The 19,545-nt window shown below is 40.8% G+C and overlaps 1 protein-coding gene across 1 annotated transcript; it reads right to left on the reverse strand.

The window, feature by feature from the left end:
* Nucleotides 1-15,629: 15,629 nt before the first annotated feature.
* Nucleotides 15,630-15,971, reverse strand: LOC124553197 (calsequestrin-2-like). Its single transcript, XM_047127093.1, has 2 exons — nt 15,933-15,971; nt 15,630-15,834 (listed from the first exon to the last, which is right to left on the reverse strand). The coding sequence occupies exons 1-2, from the start codon at nt 15,961-15,963 to the stop codon at nt 15,638-15,640; spliced, it is 228 nt and encodes a 75-aa protein (XP_046983049.1). The 5' UTR covers nt 15,964-15,971; the 3' UTR covers nt 15,630-15,637.
* Between the last annotated feature and the right edge of the window lie 3,574 nt (nt 15,972-19,545).

Consider the following 19,545-nt stretch of genomic DNA (forward strand, 5'->3'; position numbering starts at 1 on the left):
CCCATTTTAGCTCACTCACAGAGGAAAATTTTTCCTCAGCCGTCTTCCATACATCCTCGAGCTTCAAACTAACGTTCTTGACAGCCATTCAGTTTTTTACTTGTGTCCATACAATTTCTGTTGCACTTGCTCCTACCAAGATAGGTGCGGGGCTTATTTTATACCCACCTCTTGAAGATCTAATCAGTTATTTTATATTTTACAGTACATAAAATTATTATTTATCATTTTTAATGAATTCTTCTACCAAATTCCATATGCACCTTCAATTTGTCGGTTAAAATTAAACCAAAAATTTAAGTCTCTTCCCTAGATGTCACTTTTCCCACTGAATGTCGTATTCAATATTTCCACATTCAGGATCTGACCTACACATCAACATTTCTTTAAAAAGTATGTTGAGAGCAAAAGTCAATACCAATGAGCTAAACTTGCCTTTTTAAACTTTTTGTGGTGGTCATGAAGCCAGTAGTACACATTATTGAAAGTGTGTTAATATTGCTATGAGTAAGCTAAAAGGCGTTTTCAGGTTCTAGAACATACTTGCTCATCAGAAACTCTTCAAAAAGTATGTTGTTAGCATAGTTCAACAACAATTAACAAATTTTGTTTTTGTTATTTAATTTTTAATGAATCATGTACCTTGCAGTTACTGGGGTGGATTATGTGCCTCAGTGATACAGACAGCAGTACCGCATAGCTACAGCCACAACAGAGGGGTATCTATTGAGAGACCAGACAAACTTGTGGTTGACGAAGAGGGGCAGCAGGCTTTTCAGTAGTTGCAAGGGCAAGAGTCTGGACTATTGACTGATCTGGCCTTGTAACACCAACCAAACCCACCTTGCTGTGCTGGATCTCAGAATGGCTGGCAGCAAGGGGAAACAGCAGTTGTAAATTTTCCTAGGTGCACGTTTAATTAATGACGGAATCCTCTTGGGTAAAATATTCCGGAGGTAAAATAGTACCCCATTCGGATCTCCGGGCGGTGACTACACAGGAGCATGTCGTCATCAGGAGAAACAAGACTGGTATTCTATGGATCGGAGTGTGCAATGCTAGTGCCTTAGTTGGGCGGGTAGTTAAGGAAATTTAAAAAGGTAAACGGATAGGTTGAAGTTAGATATAGTGGACTTTAGTGAGATTCGGTGGCATCAGAAACAGGACTGCTGGTCGGGTGAATTCAAGGTTATAAATACCAACGCAGATAGAGATAATGCAGGAGTTGGTGCAATAATGAATAAGAAAATAGGAATGCGGGTAAGCTACTATGGCCAGCATAGTGAACGTATTATCGTAGTCAAGGTAGATACAGTAGTACAAGTTTACATATATGCTATCTCTTTAGAAGTAATTGAATAAATGAATGATGAGGTAAAAGAAATTATTCAGATACTTACAGGAGACGAAATTTTATTTGTGATGGTGGACTGGAATTCGGTAGTAGGAAGAGGAAGAGAATGAAAAATAGTAGGTGAATAAGGACTGGGGGAAAGGAATGAAAGAGGAAGCCGCCTGGTAGAGTTTTGCACAGAGCATAATTTAATTGTAGCTAACACTTGGTTTAAGAATCATGAAAGAAGACTGTACACGTGGAAGAGACCTGGAGACACTGGAAGGATTTGGATTGATTATGCATTGGTAAGACAGAAATTTAAGAACCAGATTGTAAATTGTAAGACATTTCCAGGGGCAGATGTGGACTCTGACCACATTTTATAGGATATGAACTGCAGATTGAAACTGAAGAAAGGTAGGAATTTAAGTGGATGGGACCTGGATAAGTCGAAAGAACCGGAGGCTGTTGAGAGCTTTCAGAGGGAACATCAGGCAACGGTTGACTAGAACAGGGGAAAGGAATACAGTAGAAGATGAATTGGTAGCTAAAAGAGACGAAATAGTCAGGATAAAATAGAATAAAAGAGAAAGCCTAGTCGTATCTGTTGGATAATTCATAATATTAGTAAGTGAACTCGAAAAAGGAAGTACCTATGTTTAATATTAATTGCACAAGGAGCCCAACGATCCTCATGTAATTCGAAAGGTACTTTGCCATAGATGTCCACAAAGAAAAAATAGTGTGTGTCTTTAGCTTTTAAGAGTGTTAAATGGAAGCAGAAGCATTCGCATTCATAACACTGATGTTACATTCTCTACCACGCGTTAAAATCTCCAATACCTGAACATCGAAAATAGAAGAACTACCAACCTCTGCCCTGCGCAGCGGTCAGATGCAATATAGAAGTGAAACAAGAAAGCAACGAAATTTCGTGAAGTCGCATTCTAGGGGCTTTCACGTTTACATGGTTCATTTGCAGTAAAACACGCACACTGTGCATCTAGCATGCGACAACTGCTAGGTCGATGATGTTGCCAACAGTGAAAATCAACACATCGTAGTAATGAAGTATGTAAGTAACTGACTGTCTAAGTCTGTAAGATAAGCCTGTAACACTTATATCGATCAGGAGTAGGTTTACTTTAAGCAACTGTGTATTTGCAATTTATGAAGTGTGTATTCTGTGTTGTTTAAACTCCTTGATCTATGGCGAGAAAATCTGTAATGTATATATGAAAAAAGCAAAAGAACATGTTGAAATGATAAATTATTATAATATGAATATGTTCATAAAAAGAAAATATTAGTTAAAACCTGATTCATGCTTAGAGAAATTGTATTCGTAACATGTAAACCCTGTAGGGAAGTCCCTCCGCAACGGAAGTGGCATGGCGCGATGTAAAAGGTGGGTTTGGCGGTCGAACTGAGCGGCTTCTTTGTGTGAACGACACGCAGTGTGTTGGTAGCCTTAGCACGGTACACTTCGACGGTACTAAGAGAGGCAGTTGGAAGCTGCATTATAAGGGATTTGCCTCGGATGTGGATGTGGCTATTATTTGGTATTCATGGCATAATGGAATGGCTCTAATATGTTGAAAATCCGACGCCAAGAAGAGATTTTATAGGGCATTCGTAAATCAAGAGCCGTACAGTTCGTACAGTTAGCCACCGTGTCGCCTGTCATCAATCTTCGGCACTGCTTCACAAACTTCATACATTCAGTTAAGTAACGTATATGAGCATGGACCAGTTAATCTGTGTGTTGTTTCAGTAATAATCACATAAACCTAAATTCGTGTCTGGAACCATATTTTCAACCCTGATCACGATCCTGTGCAGGGTCCTCACCTAAGTGCTACTAAAACCGAGTATCCTGATTTATATGAACAATTCTTGCATTCATGTGTTTAAAGTAATTTTTGTTTGAAGTAAAAGGAGCAGTAAAAGTTAAAGCTAAAACCACAAAAGTGAAGTTGGATAGGCTTTTGCTAAAGTATCCTTAATTTATTATAGAATATAGTTTTGTAGGATTACAGAGGAAGATTGCGTAAATATTATTCCAAAGAATATCTGCTTCACAGGTAATTAAAGTTCAAGTACATATAAATCTTTAATGAACAGATTTACGATAGTATTTTTAGAAGAAAAATTATGCACAATTTTAAAGAAGGGTAGTTTTGGAACCCATCATGAAAGGTTCCTTTTTTGAAGTTAATTAAGCTCAGTGTTATACTTTATTGTCTAGCAAAGTAATTTATGAATAACTCCAAGTGAAGTGAATGATTAGCCTTTAGAGTTAGCCTTTAATATTGTAATAATCAATTGCATTGACTAGTGAAACTATACTACTTTGTGTGTCCCCATCATATTCTCCACCTATTAGGATAAAACTGAACTGTTACTGTTACTAAGGAAAACTGCTACATGTAGACGAGCTTAAACTGTGTATTTATGATTCCATTCATCTTTATTTGGCGGCCTCTATGGCCGAGCGGTTCTAGGCGCTTCAATCTCGAACCGCATGACCGCGACGATCACAGGTTCGAATCCTGCCTCGGGCATGGATGTGTGTGATGTCCTTACGTTAGTTAGGTTTAAGTAGTTCTAAGTTCTAGGGGACTGCTGACCTCATATATTAAGTCCCATAGTGCTCAGAGCCATTTGAACCATTTCATCTTTATTTGTGTTTTTCATGGCAGTCAAGATAGAAGGCCTTCGTGTCCAAATTTAGTTCTGCACTGCTTATAGTGATATATCAGTATTTGGCTAAGTGATGCTTTTCAGAGTGGTTGTCATTAATATAAGCTTGGTGCACCTTTGCACCTCATAATTTACTGGTGTGTATGTTATTGACAACTGCTGCTACACACAGTACAGAGTGCCCCATTTCAGTTTGTATCCTGGTTGCTATTCCAAGGGAAATCTCAACAAAAGCAACTTCAATAACCAATATTCAGTTTTCTCAAATATACACTTTATGATCAAAAAAATCTGGACACCTGGCTGAAAATGATTTACAGTTTCGTGGCGCCATCCATCGGTAATGCTGGAATTCAGTACGGCGTTGGCCCACCCTTTGTCTTGGTGACAGCTCCCACTCTCACAGGAGTGCCGCACTGAGGAGAGGTATCGATTTCGGTCGGTGAGGCCTGGCACTAAGTCGGCGTACCAAAGCATCCCAAAGGTGTTCTATAGGATTCACTTCAGGACTCTGTGCAGGCCAGTCCATTACAAGGATGTTATTGTCGTGTAACTACTCCGCTACAGGCTGTGCATTATGAACAGGTGCTCTATTGTGTTGAAAGATGCAATCGGCATCCCCGAAATGCTCTTCAACAGTGGGAAACAAGAAAGTGCTTAAAACATCAGTGTAGGCCTGTGTTGTGATAGTGCCACGCAAAACAACAAGGGGGGCAGGACCCCTCCATGAAAAACACGACCACACCATAACACCACTGCCTCCGAATTTTACTGTTGGCACTACACAAGCTGGCAGATGACGTTCACCGTGCGTTCGCCATACCCACACTCTGCCATCGGATAGCCAAATTGCGTACCGTGATTCGTCACTCCACACGTTTTCCACAGTTCTGTCGTTCATTGTTTACGCTGCTTACGCCAAGCGAGGCGTCGTTTGGTATTTACTGGCGTGATGTGTGGCTTATGAGCAGCCACTTGACCATGAAATCCAAGTTTTCTCACCTCGTGCCTAACTGTCACAGTACTTGCAGTGGATTCCGATGGAGTTTGAAATTCCTGTGTGATGGTATGGATTGTTGTTGTTGTTGTTGTTGTTGTGGTCTTCAGTCCATAGACTGGTTTGATGCAGTTCTCCATGCTACTCTATCCTGTGCAAGCTTCTTCATCTCCCAGTACCTACTGCGGCCTACATCCTTCTGAATATGCTTAGTGCATTCATGTCTTAGTCTCCCCCTACGATTTTTGCCTTCCACGCTGCCCTCTAATACTAAATTGGTGATCCCTTGATGCCTCAGAACACGTCCCACCAACCGATCCCTTCTTCTAGTCAAGTTGTGCCACAAATTTCTCTTCTCCCCAATTCTGTTCAATACCTCCTCATTAATTACATGATCTACCCATCTAATCTTCAGCATTCTTCTGTAGCACCACATTTTGAAAGCTTCTACTCTCTTCTTGTCTAAACTATTTACTGTCCACGTTTCACTTCCATACATGGCTACGCTCCATACATATACTTTCAGAAACGTCTTCTTTACACTCAAATCTATACTCGATGTTAACAAATTTCTCTGCTTCAGAAAGGCTTTCCTTGTCATTGACAGTCTACATTTTATATCCTCTCTACTTCGACCATCATCAGTTACTTTGCTCCCCAAATAGCAAAACTCATCTACTACTGTAAGTGTCTCATTTCCTAATCTAATTACCTCAGCATCACACGATTTAATTCGACTACATTCCATTATCCTTGTTTTGCTTTTGTTGGTGTTCATCTTATATCCTTCTTTCAAGACACTGTCCATTCCATCCAACAGCTCTTCCAGGTCCTTTGCTGTCTCTGACAGAATTACAATGTCATCGGCGAACCTCAAAGTTTTGATTTCTTCTCCATCGATTTTAATTCCTACTCCGAATTTTTCTTTTCTTTCCTTTACTGCTTGCTCAATTTACAAATTGTGTAACATCGGGGATAGGATACAACCTTGTCTCACTCCCTTCCCAACCACTGCTTCCCTTTCATGCCCCTCGAATCCTATAACTCCCATTTGGTTTCTGTACAAATTGTAAATAGCCCTTCGCTCCCTGTATTTTACCCCTGCCACCTTCAGAATTTGAAAGAGAGTATTCCAGCCAACATTGTCAAAAGCTTTCTCTAAGTCCACAAATGCTAGAAAAATAGGTCTGCCTTTCCTTAATCTATCTTCTAAGATAAGTCGTAGGGTCAGTATTGCCTCACGTGTTCCAACACTTCTATGGAATCCAAACTGATCTTTCCCGGGATTGGCTTCTACCAGTTTATGGTATGGACAGATGTTAAATTAGACATTACGACCCTCTTAAACTGTCAGCGGTCTGTGTCAGTCAACAGACGAGGTCGACCTTTACGCTTTTGTGCTGTACGTGTCCCTTCACGTTTCCACTTCGCTATCACATCGGAAACAGAGGACCTAGGGATGTTTAGGAGTGTGGAAATCTCGCGTACAGACGTATGACACAATGTGACACTCAACCACCTGACTACGAAGTCCGTGAGTTCCGCGGAGTGCCACATTCTGCTCTCTCACGATGTCTAATGACTACTGAGGTCACTGATATGGAGTACCTGGCAGTAGGTGGCAGCACAATCCACCTAACATGAAAAACGTATGTTTCTGAGGGTATCGGGATACTTTTGATCACATAGTGTAAATTTTCTAATTAATATGCCTAATTGGGCTGCCGACCGTTAATGTTTTTTCATTCATTTATGATTTTACCACATTCGTTGTCTCCCAAGATTAAAGCACGTTTGGTTTTTCTGTTATTCACAAAAATCGAAATTATAGTCCGATACCCTTGTCCATTAGACACACTCGCGGTAAAACTTTTAAATCCTCTCAGAAGGTAACATTAGCGGGTTTCATGGCAAGTTAGAGTGTTATATGTGGCTTTTCCCGTGACAGGACTGAAGGTTCGGTTGTTAGGGATATATGATAGTGTTATAAGCAGTGTGGTTTTGCTGCCAGTACCAGAACATTTGAAGTAAATTAATTTTCAATTTTTTCATTTTCAATAACTATTACTTTCGACTTACCTTATTAAGTGGGAACTATATTTGTCTTAAGGCATGCCTAGGAGAATGATAACGGACTAGAGTGAAAGACACAGAGCTAGAAAGACACAATTTTTGCATAGAGAAAGTAATAGCAATGTGTGCATTCATAATGACAATGCATCTGCTCTTTTTTAACAACCACAGTATTAATACGTGAGCATCAAAAAGTGAAGTGCCAATTTTTAAAATCAATTGTACAAGGAGGCCTATGAAATTTACATAATTCCTTAGGAATTTCACAGTAGATGTGCACAAAAGAAAAAAATAGAGTTTATACATAGGCATTAGGAAAAGTAAAAGGAAGTAGACACACACATGCGAAAAGCTTTGCTTCGTCTCTGGCATTGCTACCAACTTCTGCTACGCGCGACGATCAGGTGCTACGGCAGAAACGACACAAGAAAGTAACAACGCTACGTGAAGTTGCATTCTAGGGACGATCTCGAAGAAATGTTACAGACAGATCGTTTGCAGTAACACACACATACCAGACTGCTACTGGTTCATGTCAACAGTGGAAAACAAAACTTAGTGGTCTAAGAGTAAACAAAACTAACTCTGTGTTCGGTTGCCGCCTTCGCCACAAAATTTAATGTTTCTGATTTTCAGTCTATTCATTTTCATTAGCTACAACGTCTCGTAAGGAAACTATATTTGTATTACTCTGTGCCTCGAAGAAGAAAATTAATGGGTCGGACTGAGAGAGCTAGAGAGACATAATTTTTTCATAGAGAAAGTATAAGAAATAATAGGAATAATGCAAATATTGATAAAGATAATTCTATTGCCATTGTGAAAGATACATTTAAATGTGCACTGAAGATAATTACAAATAATTTTGAGAACTGCAATTGGGGTTTGATGAATTTACAGCGCAGATTTTGTAATGCATATCACGTCGCGTCTGATGTGACTTCACGCGATATAACGGCGTTCACATAAAGTAAATTTCCCACCATTAATACAAAATTTATTTTTCAACGCATTATGTCAAATACTACCTTGAAATTATCGAACAACTAGAAATCAATGAATTATTTAAAGAATACACATAGCTACAATGCAGCATTGATCACTCACCAGTTCTGCGTCTAAAATTTCGGACACTGTAACATACACGACATTTGCCATCACAAATCAGGTCCACTGACGCAATTGGCCGAATTTTGACCGCAGGCGATACTAGTTGAATTTAACTGATGAAAGCGGAAAATTTAAAAATGCAAGAAATGAAGCAGGCGAAATGGAGTACAAACGTCTAAAAAATGAGACTGGCAGGGAGTGCAAAATAGCTAAAAAGGAATGGCTAGAGGACAAGTGTAAGGATTTGAAAGCATATTTCACTATGGGGAAACACGGATACTGCGTGTAGGAAAAATAAAGAGGCCTTTGAGGAAAAGAAAAAGCAGCTGTGTGAATATAAAGAGCTCAAATTGTAAACCAGTCTTAAGCAAAGAAGGGAAAGCTGAAACGTTAAAGGAGCATACAGAGGCACTATACGAAGGAGATGAACCTGAAAGCAATATTACAGCTAGGGAAGTGGACGTAGATGAAGATGAGACAGGGGATATGATACTCTTATAAGAATTTCAAAAAGCTCTGAAACAAGGCTCGGGAGCAGACGACATTCTGTCAGAACTACTGATAGCCTTGGAAGAGGCAGCCGTGACAAAAGTCTTCCATTGGTCTGCAATTTGTGTGTGACAGAGCAAATACCCTCATAATGCAAGAATAATGTGGTAATTCCAATTCCAACGAGAGTAGTTGCTGAGGGTGTGAAAATTACCGAACTATCAGTTTAATAAGCCATGGCAGCAAGATAATAACACGAATTCAATACAGAAGAATGAAAAATCTGGTAGAACCAGACCTCTGGGAGAATCAATCTGAATTGGATATAAGTGTAGGAACACGTGAGGCACTACTGACTCTACGAATTATCCTGATAGATTAAGGAAAGGCAAATCTACATTTGGAGCATTTGAAAATTTAGAGAAAGATTTTGACAACGTTGATTGGAATACACTCTTTGAAATTCTGAAATTAGCAAGGGTAAAATACAGGGAGTGAAAGACTATTTACAACCTGTACAGATACCTGACGGCAGTTCAAGTGTCGAAGGGCATGAAAGGGAAGCAGTGGCTGAGAAGGGAGTGAGACAAGTCTATTCCCAGTGTTATTCAATATGTACACTGAGGAAGCAGTAAAGGGTACAAAAGAAAAATTTGGAGTAGGAATTAAAATTCAGGAAGAAGAAATAAAAACTTTGAGGTTTTCCGATGACATTGTAATTTGTCAGAGACAGCAAAGGACTTGGATGAACAGCTGAAAGAAATGGACAATGTTTTGAAAAGAGGTAATGGTAATGGAATTTAGTCGAATTAAATCAGGTGATGATTGCGGAATCAGATTAGGAAACGGGACACTTAAAGCAGTAGATGAGTTTTGGTATTCGGGCGGCAAAATAACTGACGATAGGTGAAGCAGAGAAGCATATAAAATGTAGACCGGCAATGGCAAGAAAAGCACTTCTGAATAAGAGAGACCTGTTAAAATCGAATATAGATTTAAGTATTAGGAAGTCTTTTCTGGTGGTATTAGTCTAGAGTGTAGCCTTGTATGGAAGTGAAGCATGGACTATAAACAGTTTAGATAAAAAGAGGATAGAAGCTTGCGAAATACGCTGTTACAGAAGAATCCTGAAGATTAGATGGGTCCATCACGTACGCAATAAGCGAGACTGAACGGAATTGGAGAGGCAAGAGATTTGTGGCACAAACTACATAGGGATCGGTTGATAGGACATATTCTGAGACTCCAAGGGATCACCAGTTTAGTGTTTGAGTGAAGTGTGGGTGGTACAAATCTTAGAGGGAGACCAAGACATGAATGCAGTAAGCGAATTCAGAAAGATATAGGTTGCAGTTGCAGTTGCAGCTGAAGATGCTCGCACATCATAGAATAGTATGGAGAGCTGCATCAAACCAGTCTTCAGACGGAAGACCACAACAACAATAATCATTTTGAGTGGGCATAAAGTAAAGCCCCCTCCCCCCACTTGGTAATGTGTGTTACAGAAAGAGCCTTGGTATTTGTAGGAACAATGTGTCAGAAGCTTGTATGCAGTAACACATGTTCAAGTTTGTTGTTTTCATGATAGTGAGTATATAAATTTTCGTGCTTCCTTGCTTATACTGAATATTACGTGAATTTAACCAATTTATATCTTGGCTAGCTTGCTCTTTATTTTTGGTGGTTTTTCTTTTCACATTGTTAAGCACAATAAATCGCTTGCTAGGCAAGCTATGTTCCAGCAGTGATATACAAAAATATAGTAATTCGGTGGAGTTGCAGTATAGTTTTATAAAGTGAATGGTAATGGCTCAGATATGACCTTGAGAAATTTACGGTAATGATCTCTTAATGGTAATGCTCTATTTTCCTGACTTGAATATTAAAAGCACATTTGGAGCAAACCAGATTTTCCGCCTGTAGGAGGAACAATGTACTTAATTTCAAGATATGAATAAATATACGGCGTTCTATAAGACTGTTTGCTCGATCACACCCCACACAACGTACATTTGTTACCTATGCGTACTGCAGCGAGCCGTTATAATTTTCAAGTCGAAAGTTCAGTATTCTGGTCCTAGATGGGCCAAACTGCCATCACTGATTACCGTGTCATCCTGCATCCAATGCAGTCATTGGATGTGGTGTGGAAGGCCACGTTGTCGGAACACCTCTCCCCCACTCGTCGCCTGGGTTCTTGAACTTGGAACCGCCCCTAATAGGTCGAGTAGCTCTCGACTTGGCACCACGAGAATGAACGCAAGCTGCGCCAGTCCTCCACCGAGGGAAAACCCCTGGCAGTGCCGCGAAACGAACATGCTGAGCGCTCAGTCGCAGAGGCGGACTGTCCTGAAAGACGCTCTTTTATTTCTTGACTTGATCCATCTGGCCGTATTTACGTTCATTTCTCACGTTATTCAAAACTTCAGTAAGTTAAGGTTCCGCTAGCAGTTTCCTTTTATCTGATGCCAAATGCTGCACAATGAGAGTTATACGAACATTTGAACATATAAAAAAGATAGCAACAAAAACAAGAATAAAAACTTTATTCTCTTCATTGTTCATTTCTGTGCAGGGGCCATGTTATCTTGCGTGGGCTTGTACTCACTGCACGATGACATAACAATTCTACTCACATTTCAAAATTTGAACTGTTACCTGAAATTAATGTACTGTTACCACTAGATTTAATGTGTCCACTGAGATTGACAAATTCATCCTGAAACATTGAATACGTGATCTATTCCATCTGCTAACATTCTTCTCCTGCTGATAAACTACTTTATCTGATTTATATTTAAACTGTCTGTGACGAAAGACTCTCTGTGTATGTTGCACAGGCCCCAAAATACCAAAATACCGTACATACAATATTTCTCATTAGTTTATTACTCAAGACATAGCTTTCAGTCTGCTGATTACAGCTAGATATTTAGTTTTGGTGGAAATGACGTTAATGTAAAGTAACAGATAATTGAAACTATTAGGACAGTGTGTGATTCTTAAAGCAGTATAAGCAAATCAGTAGATTTCAGAGAATTGACACCTTTCATGAGAAATACTTCTTTCATTCTTTCTGGTAACACGCTTCAGTCTTTCAAAAACTAAGTAACTTGAAATACAATTGCCATTAAAGATTAGTCAGATCAAAATTTACTTTTTCCAATTCAACCACTGCACTTGTTGAACTCCAGGATTTAATACTAGAATTTTTTACACTAATTTTCTCCACTGAATGTCGCCATTCATTATCCAGTTAAGTTGCTAGTTAAGAAATTCTGTAAGTTAACATAATTTCAAATATTGCAACATTAAGTGTCAATCAGTAAGTCACACCAGAGATATACAAAACAGTTCTGTAATCTTTTGAATTTGTTAATTAACTATATTTTAATTAAAGCAAGCTCTCTAGTAAATTTTCACCTTAAAATTTTATAAACAAATGTTAAATTTTCAAAATTCTAAGCTATTCAAACGACAGTCTTTATATATTTCGTCAGGCGACCGTTCTGGCCGAGCGGTTCTAGCCGCTTCAGTTTATCTTAACACTGCAAGTCTTTTACGAACTACGGTGTGAGTGCGGAGGTGCCTACATAGGAGAAACAGGGAGACCCGTCAGCTTACGAGTAGCAGAACACGAACGCTATGTACGATTACAACATAATAAATCGGCGATAGCGGAACACCACCGTGACTGTGGAAAACCTATCAGGTTCCAGGAAGCCCGAGTAGTGGCGAAAGAATCGTCGATGCGAGAACGCAAAATACGGGAGGCGATTGAAATTATTGAGCAGCCTGACAACATCAACAGAGAAGATGGCTACGAACTCCCGGCGTCCTGGCTGCCGGCCATCCCAGTCCAACGGGCCGCGGGGCAGAAGCTACACGGGACACGGGCGTATCTGCACAAACAGCTTTTACAGCAACTGTCAGTCCACTTACGCCCACACCAGGAGGGAAAACGTGCCGAGAATATTCTTTTTTTGTTGCTATCTTTTTTATATGTTCAAATGTTCGTATAACTCTCATTGTATAGCATTTAGCATCAGAAGCCGAACGCTGATTGGCGGACAGTTACCAATTGTTGACGACATGGACACCCACGAATAGCCTCTTTCCTTCCATGTTCCCTTACGTCATGACTAGCCAATCATGTTAGAGGGCCAATTAAAAATTTTACAACAGTGACGCCAGACATCGATATCTGTCATAAATAGAAGCACCTATCCCCATGCAAAACCAGTCGTACCCTGTGGAAGGCCGCTGCAATTCGGCCGAAACGTCGGTTTTAGTGTATTATTGTTGTTAGTTTTCACCAACGACGCGCCATAATACCCAGAAGAATTGTAATCACAGTGTAACAAAGTTGTCAAGGTCGAAGGATAGCGTTCAGTGTGTTAACAGTACATAGTCACTTTCGTTGTACCTTTGTTAAGCTTGTTGCTCAAAGTACACTTCGTGCCTATTTAGCAGCCGCACAATACCTCAAGGCTACTATCCAGATACTTCAAGGCGTCAATTTCTCCACGTCAACTACACACATTTCTGCAGAGGAATATCAGTTACTGTTAAATCTACCGCGTGCACTAACTGTGTAAGGGGATACCAACTTTGTGATGTTCATCTGTCAGAATTCATATGTGAAAGCACCTCGTAAACATTTAGCCGCTGTCAGACTGATTTGGAGGCTATTTTATGTGTCTGCCCGTGGTTAATATCCTATGTCAGAACTACGGATGGTCATCCCATTGCCATGGCGTTTAACAAATGTAGAGAGCAGGTAGGGCAGTTATGCAAAACAGTTGAGGTTGTTCAACACTTTGTTGAGTATATTATTTGAGAATTCATCATAAAGCTGGTTTAAAGCAAATGAATTTCTGCCAGTGAGGCACCAACTGTAATCCAGTGATCACAGGTAAGGACACTATCAGCCCATGGTGAATACTTTCAGTGGGAGGGGAGGAAATTAAGTGCCATCACGCCCCAAGAGCGAGAAATTATTATTACCTCAATTTTGCAAAACAGCCGCCCACTTCACAGTCATCTTTTCGACAGTTTGTACATGCCCCAAAGAAAAGACAGCGCAGACTGCGATCACAAAAATCATGGGATAGCGACATCCACACACACAAATGGTGGCAGCATCGCATATACGAGGTGTAAAAGGGCAGAAAGCACACTGAGGGAGCCATCGTTTGTACGCAGGTGATTCATGTGGCGAGGTTTCCGACGTGACTATAGTCTGTCTGTAAACTGAAGAGCGAGCAAACGAGTCCCCACTCTGCCTACCCTGCTACGTCACAGGGCGCTTCTACAGGCTGTTTCACAACGTAGTACCGGCCCTGCGGCGGAGCGCGCTTCATATCTGTGGCGACGCCGCGTACAGATACGTCCCGGCTGTGTTTATTTTTAGACAAATGCATTAAGAGTATAAGGAAAACAAAAGACGATAGCTTCTTCGAAACAAAACATTATAGAGTAAATAATATTAACATAAGAACGGAAGTCAGTATTCTACTACAAACATAGAACCGAATGCCTCTTCATGTGAATGTATGTTCCTCTATTCGTAAGACGAACCAGATATAGTGCAATCAACCTGTAGAATTTAAGGCTTGTTCTTACTAAAATGTAGAAGTTTTCTTTAAAGGGTCTGCATTGGAACTTAACAATTCTTGCAACACGAAGAGTGTTTAAAAAGTAAGCAGAAATTTATAATTCCGTGTTTTGTATTAGTTCGGTTTGCACTGCTTTTTTTGCCACTGTCTTCGTAAACATGTCTGAAAAGTATCTGTGCAATGTTTTGCATATTGGGTATTTACCCAGTTCTCAGTTGTCAAATGGTTCAAATGGCTCTGAGCACTATGGGACTCAACATCTTAGGTCATAAGTCCCCTAGAACTTAGAACCACTTAAACCTAACTAACCTAAGGACATCACACACACCCATGCCCGAGGCAGGATTCGAACCTGCGACCGTAGCAGTCCCGCGGTTCCGAACTGCAGCGCCAGAACCGCTAGACCACCGCGGCCGGCTCTCAGTTGTCAAAAAAGTTATATGTGTTTTGGTAGCATCAACTATTATTTGTTTTGTATAAAAATAGATTAGAGAATCTGTACTAAATTTTGTTATAAGTTTGGAATAAAGTGTATCAAATTTTTAGGAATGTTAAATATTGCTTTTGGTGAGTCTCTTATGAGTAAACCCAGAACACACAAGTGGTATAAACATTTCAATGCAGGCCTTAAAGGACAGCAGTTTTACAAGAATGGGTGAGATTAAAAATGCAGTCAAAAGGCCTATGAACTATCCCGAGGAAATAATTCCTAAAGTGTTTTGGGAATTGGAAAAAGCACTGGCATAAGTGTATAGCATGTACTGGGGAATATTTTGAATAGGATAACATTGTTGTAGATTAACAAGTAAAGTTCTTACCAAAAAATAAAAATTAATATGTGAACGCACCTTGTATGTCAAGCTTTTTACATAGAAGTCCAGAATCGGTATACGTGTCTCGAAAGAAATTTCAGTAGTGTTTAGATTAGCTATTGCACACATGTTTTAAGCAATATTCCTTAGAATCATGTGAATAGTAACCGAGATAGAGTTTTAGTGACAGAGTATATTCAAATGCTGCTGTTCTCTAGGCATTAAATGTATTACGTGATTGAATCACGTTCTGCTAGCGAAACGTTAATTGATTTTACCATGAAGCTCTCAAGTTATTCCTGGTTTTGTACAACAATTGATAATGGTATTTATTGCTTTGGACAACATTTGACTGTATTTATCTTGGAAAATCTTTTACTACCATGTACTACATTTCTACCAAAAGAAATTTCATAGTGTATGAGCAGAGTCAGGCTTGAAAGAACACACAACATATTTTTCAAAAAAATATTCATTGCCTGTTTACATACATCGTATTTTAGAGGTCATCATCAACATTGTCACTATCATTACTGTCGTCGTCGTCGTCGTCCTCGTCGTCATCACTTTCTAAATTAATAACTATAGCGTCTATTATGTCTTCCATAACCCCATCCTTAACCCAATATTCTCTTTCAAGTTTCTCCACATGGAGGCAGTATGCACTCCAGTCATCTTGACTTATCGTTTCAAAACCTGTAACAATTGGGACAAGTTTTTGTATACGCTCTCTTTCGGTTACGGCAAAATTTAGTTCGGAATAAAACATGGAAGCTCAGAAAATGTCTACATACCTTCTTTCACCAACTGCAGCAACTTCGTCATGCAAATATCTCCAAGAATATTTCTTCCTCTGACGAAATTCTTGAGCTTTGCCCACGCCATTTCAATTGGATTTAAGTCACAGTTGTATGGTGGAAGTCGCAGCACAGTGTGTCCATGGGCTTCAAGTATTTTATTAATTTCAAATACTTTGTCTTCCGGCTTATGTTGTTTAATTAAATCAAATAATTTTGTTTTTCTCATTGTCAACTCAGCTTCCACCTTATTTTTTAATAACCATTCAATCATTTCGCTTTTATTCGAGGACCTAGTTGGAGCTTTGTTGTGTTCCTTGTTGTGATATGAAGCGTTGTCCATAACAATAACACAGTTCGGTGGCAGATTCGGAATCACTTTATTCGATATCCAATTAGAAAAATTTTCGTAGTTCATTTGCCCATGGTAGTCTCCTGATGCACAACCCGCTTTATAAACCAACTGTGCGTTGGGTAAGAACCCATCTTTTGATCCAATATTCACCACTATAATCCTATTGCTTCCGCTAACATTGTCCATAATGCCCTCAACGCCACGGCCCTGCCAACATTTTCTGTAAGTAATGTTATTGTCCACCCAAGTTTCATCAATATAAAAGAATTTTCTGCCTAGCTCCCTTAATTTCCTCACTTGGATCAGATACTTACATCACCAGTCAATTATATCCGTTCTTTCTACGAGAATCTTTCGTTTACTTACAGATCTTTTCCAGGTAAATCCCATTTCACGCAATGTCTTGTGTAAAACATCTTTCTGCCAAGGAAAATGTATTTTTTGTTTCACGGCATTAAGCAATTTCCGTAATGTCGGCACTATTTTTTGGTTTATGTAAAAGTCCTCCATCGTTTGTCGAATGACTGATTTTGTGAAACTGTCTATGACGATGGGTTTCCTCCCTAAATTATCAGTTTTCCTTCGCGGCGATTCCAGTAAACCATGCGGCTTGTTTTCACGTTCCTTCCTTATGCGTCCTATAGTGGCGAGGCTGACGTTTGCATAAACTGCAGCCCTTTGATTGGGGCTGTTAATGTTAACCAACAGTTCATTTTGTGTTGCCTCCTTAACACACGCTGTAATAACGTTAGAGACGATCGAACGCTCGTTACTCCGCAAATACCTCCTCTTCTTCGTATTCCGCACATTTTCTTGCAATGCAGGGCGATTATCCATCACTTCGGGATACTGAAGTATATCAGTGAGTACACAAAGTCAACTGACTGACGCTGGCAACAAAGATTCCACAAACAGAAACGACGTATATCAGTATATCACTGCACGCTGAACTACACCGCTAGACGGGTAACAGGGCAACTGATTTTGGGTGGCCCTGTAGGCCAGTGGCAGCGTTCTTCCGGGAAAGGCCACTTCCCCCACCAAAGGCGCTGCTCGCTCTTCAGTTTACAGACAGACTATATGGCCTCACGGTGGGAACTAACAGACTTTGAACGCGAAATGGTAATTGGAGCTAAATGCAAAGTACGTTACATTTGGGGAGTCGTCAGAGAATTCAGTATTCCGAGATCCACAGTGCCAAGAGTGTGCTGACAATACCTCATTTCAGGCATTGCCTCTCACCACGGACAGTGCAGTGGCGAACGACCTTCACTTAACGACCGAGGGCAGCGACGTTTGTGTAGAGTTGTCAGTGCTAACAGACAAGCAACGCCGCGCGAAATAACTGCAGATATCAATGTGGGGCATACGACGAAAGTATCCATTAGGACAGTGCGGCGAAATGTGGCGATAAAGGGCTATAGCAGCAGACGACCAACACGAGTGCCCTTGCTAGCAGCACGACATCCCTTGCAGTACCTCTCCTGGGCTCGTGACCATATTGGTTGGACCCCAGATGACTACGAACGAAATTGTGGCATCGTCAGATGAGTCCCGATTTAAGTTGGTAACGGCTGATTGTAGGATGCGAGTGTGCCGCAGGCCCCTCGAAGCCGTGGAGCCAAGTTGTCAACGAGGAACTGTGCGAGCTGGCGATGGCTTCATGATGGAGTGAGCTGTCTTTATGTGGAACAGACTGTGTCCACTGGTCCAACTGAACCGATCGCTGACGGGAAACAGTTACGTCTGGCCGCTTGGAGACCATGTGCAGCCATTCATGGCCTTCATGTTGCCACACAGTGATAAAAGCTTCGTGGATGACAACAGGCAGTGTCATCAGGCCACAGTTGTTCGAATTCGGTTTGAAGAACATTCTGGGCAGTTTGAGCTAATGACTGGGCCACCCAGATCACTGGTCGCGAACCCCATCGAACACTTATGGGGAATAACTGAAAGGACGTTAGTGCACAAAATTCGGTACCAGCAACACTTTTGAAATTATGGACGCCTTTAGAGACAGCACGGTTCAATATCCGCAGAGCATTTGCAACGACTGGTTGAGTCCATGCCAGGTGGTGTTCCTGCAATATGCTGGCAAAAAGGAGGTCCGTCACCATATTACTAGGTATCCCATGACCTTCATTACCTCAGTGCAGATCCGTATAGAAACGTATGACGCGATTAATATTAGGAAAATAACCATCTACGATAAACTAGTAAGTTAGAAATCTCTCCAGTAAGGATTAATTATCTTTAACCCCGAACACGCCAGTGAAATACCGCAGATATAGCCGCGGAGGGGATAAACTGGCGGCACTCCCCCTTCCCCCCCTGCCTCTTCCTTCACAGCTAAGTCAATCCCTCCATTTGACGGCCCGCCCTCGGCACAACGCCATTGGCCGTCGCCTCCCGTTACGAACACTGCTGGTCTGCACCTTCCCATCTGTGTCGGGCAGTCGCCGTTGGAAGCAACAGGTAGCTGCAGTGATTGGCATCATCTTTGCTGCCGTGTCGCGCAGACACGTCTCTGACACGGGTATCGAAGAGCTTTGACGGCGATAGTACGAATCGTTCGTTGTTGCTTCGCGCGTTCTATTAACTGACGCTCCGACCTTCTGACTCGAAAAGCCGGTTCCGTCACGCGTCGAAAATAAATTCTACGCCGACAATCTGTGACAAAACGTGGAAAGTGGCACATGTTGCGAAATTGTTAAGAGCTCGGAGAAGAACATCGATCATTTTTCTCAACCCACAATGTCCACAAACACGACGCAGACCGTTTACCGTCTCTTTTTCCAGCGATTTACCTCCCGTCCAGTCATTTTACCTACTATTTTATTATATTTCTTAGTGTGCAACATAAGTACCATGAATCCGCTGTTGGGTTTCTGTATACTGCCGGCCGTAGATTATATTGAACAGCCTCCAACCGTGCAATAATGCCGTGATTTCCATCGAGGAAAAATGTTTTTGTGGAAGTCAAGAGACAGTAAAATTTAATCGAAACAATAATAACCACTTGGTGTGAAAGGGTTAAAATACAGGTGCGACTCGTAATTTAGAAACTGCCATGATAGCTTAAGCAGATTTGCAAAACTTTATTCGTAATTTTTTTCCCTATAGCGCAATGCACCTTGGCTATAACGGTAAACAGCAAAACACTGTGACATGTACTTGACACATGTGTAGGCTAAGGAGGCTGGAAAAAGCAAGACAGCGCTAAACTTCGCTGATCTGACGGGAGCCGCTGCTACC

The sequence above is a fragment of the Schistocerca americana genome, chromosome 11, assembly GCF_021461395.2.
Source record: "Schistocerca americana isolate TAMUIC-IGC-003095 chromosome 11, iqSchAmer2.1, whole genome shotgun sequence".
In the NCBI taxonomy this organism is placed as follows: domain Eukaryota; kingdom Metazoa; phylum Arthropoda; class Insecta; order Orthoptera; family Acrididae; genus Schistocerca; species Schistocerca americana.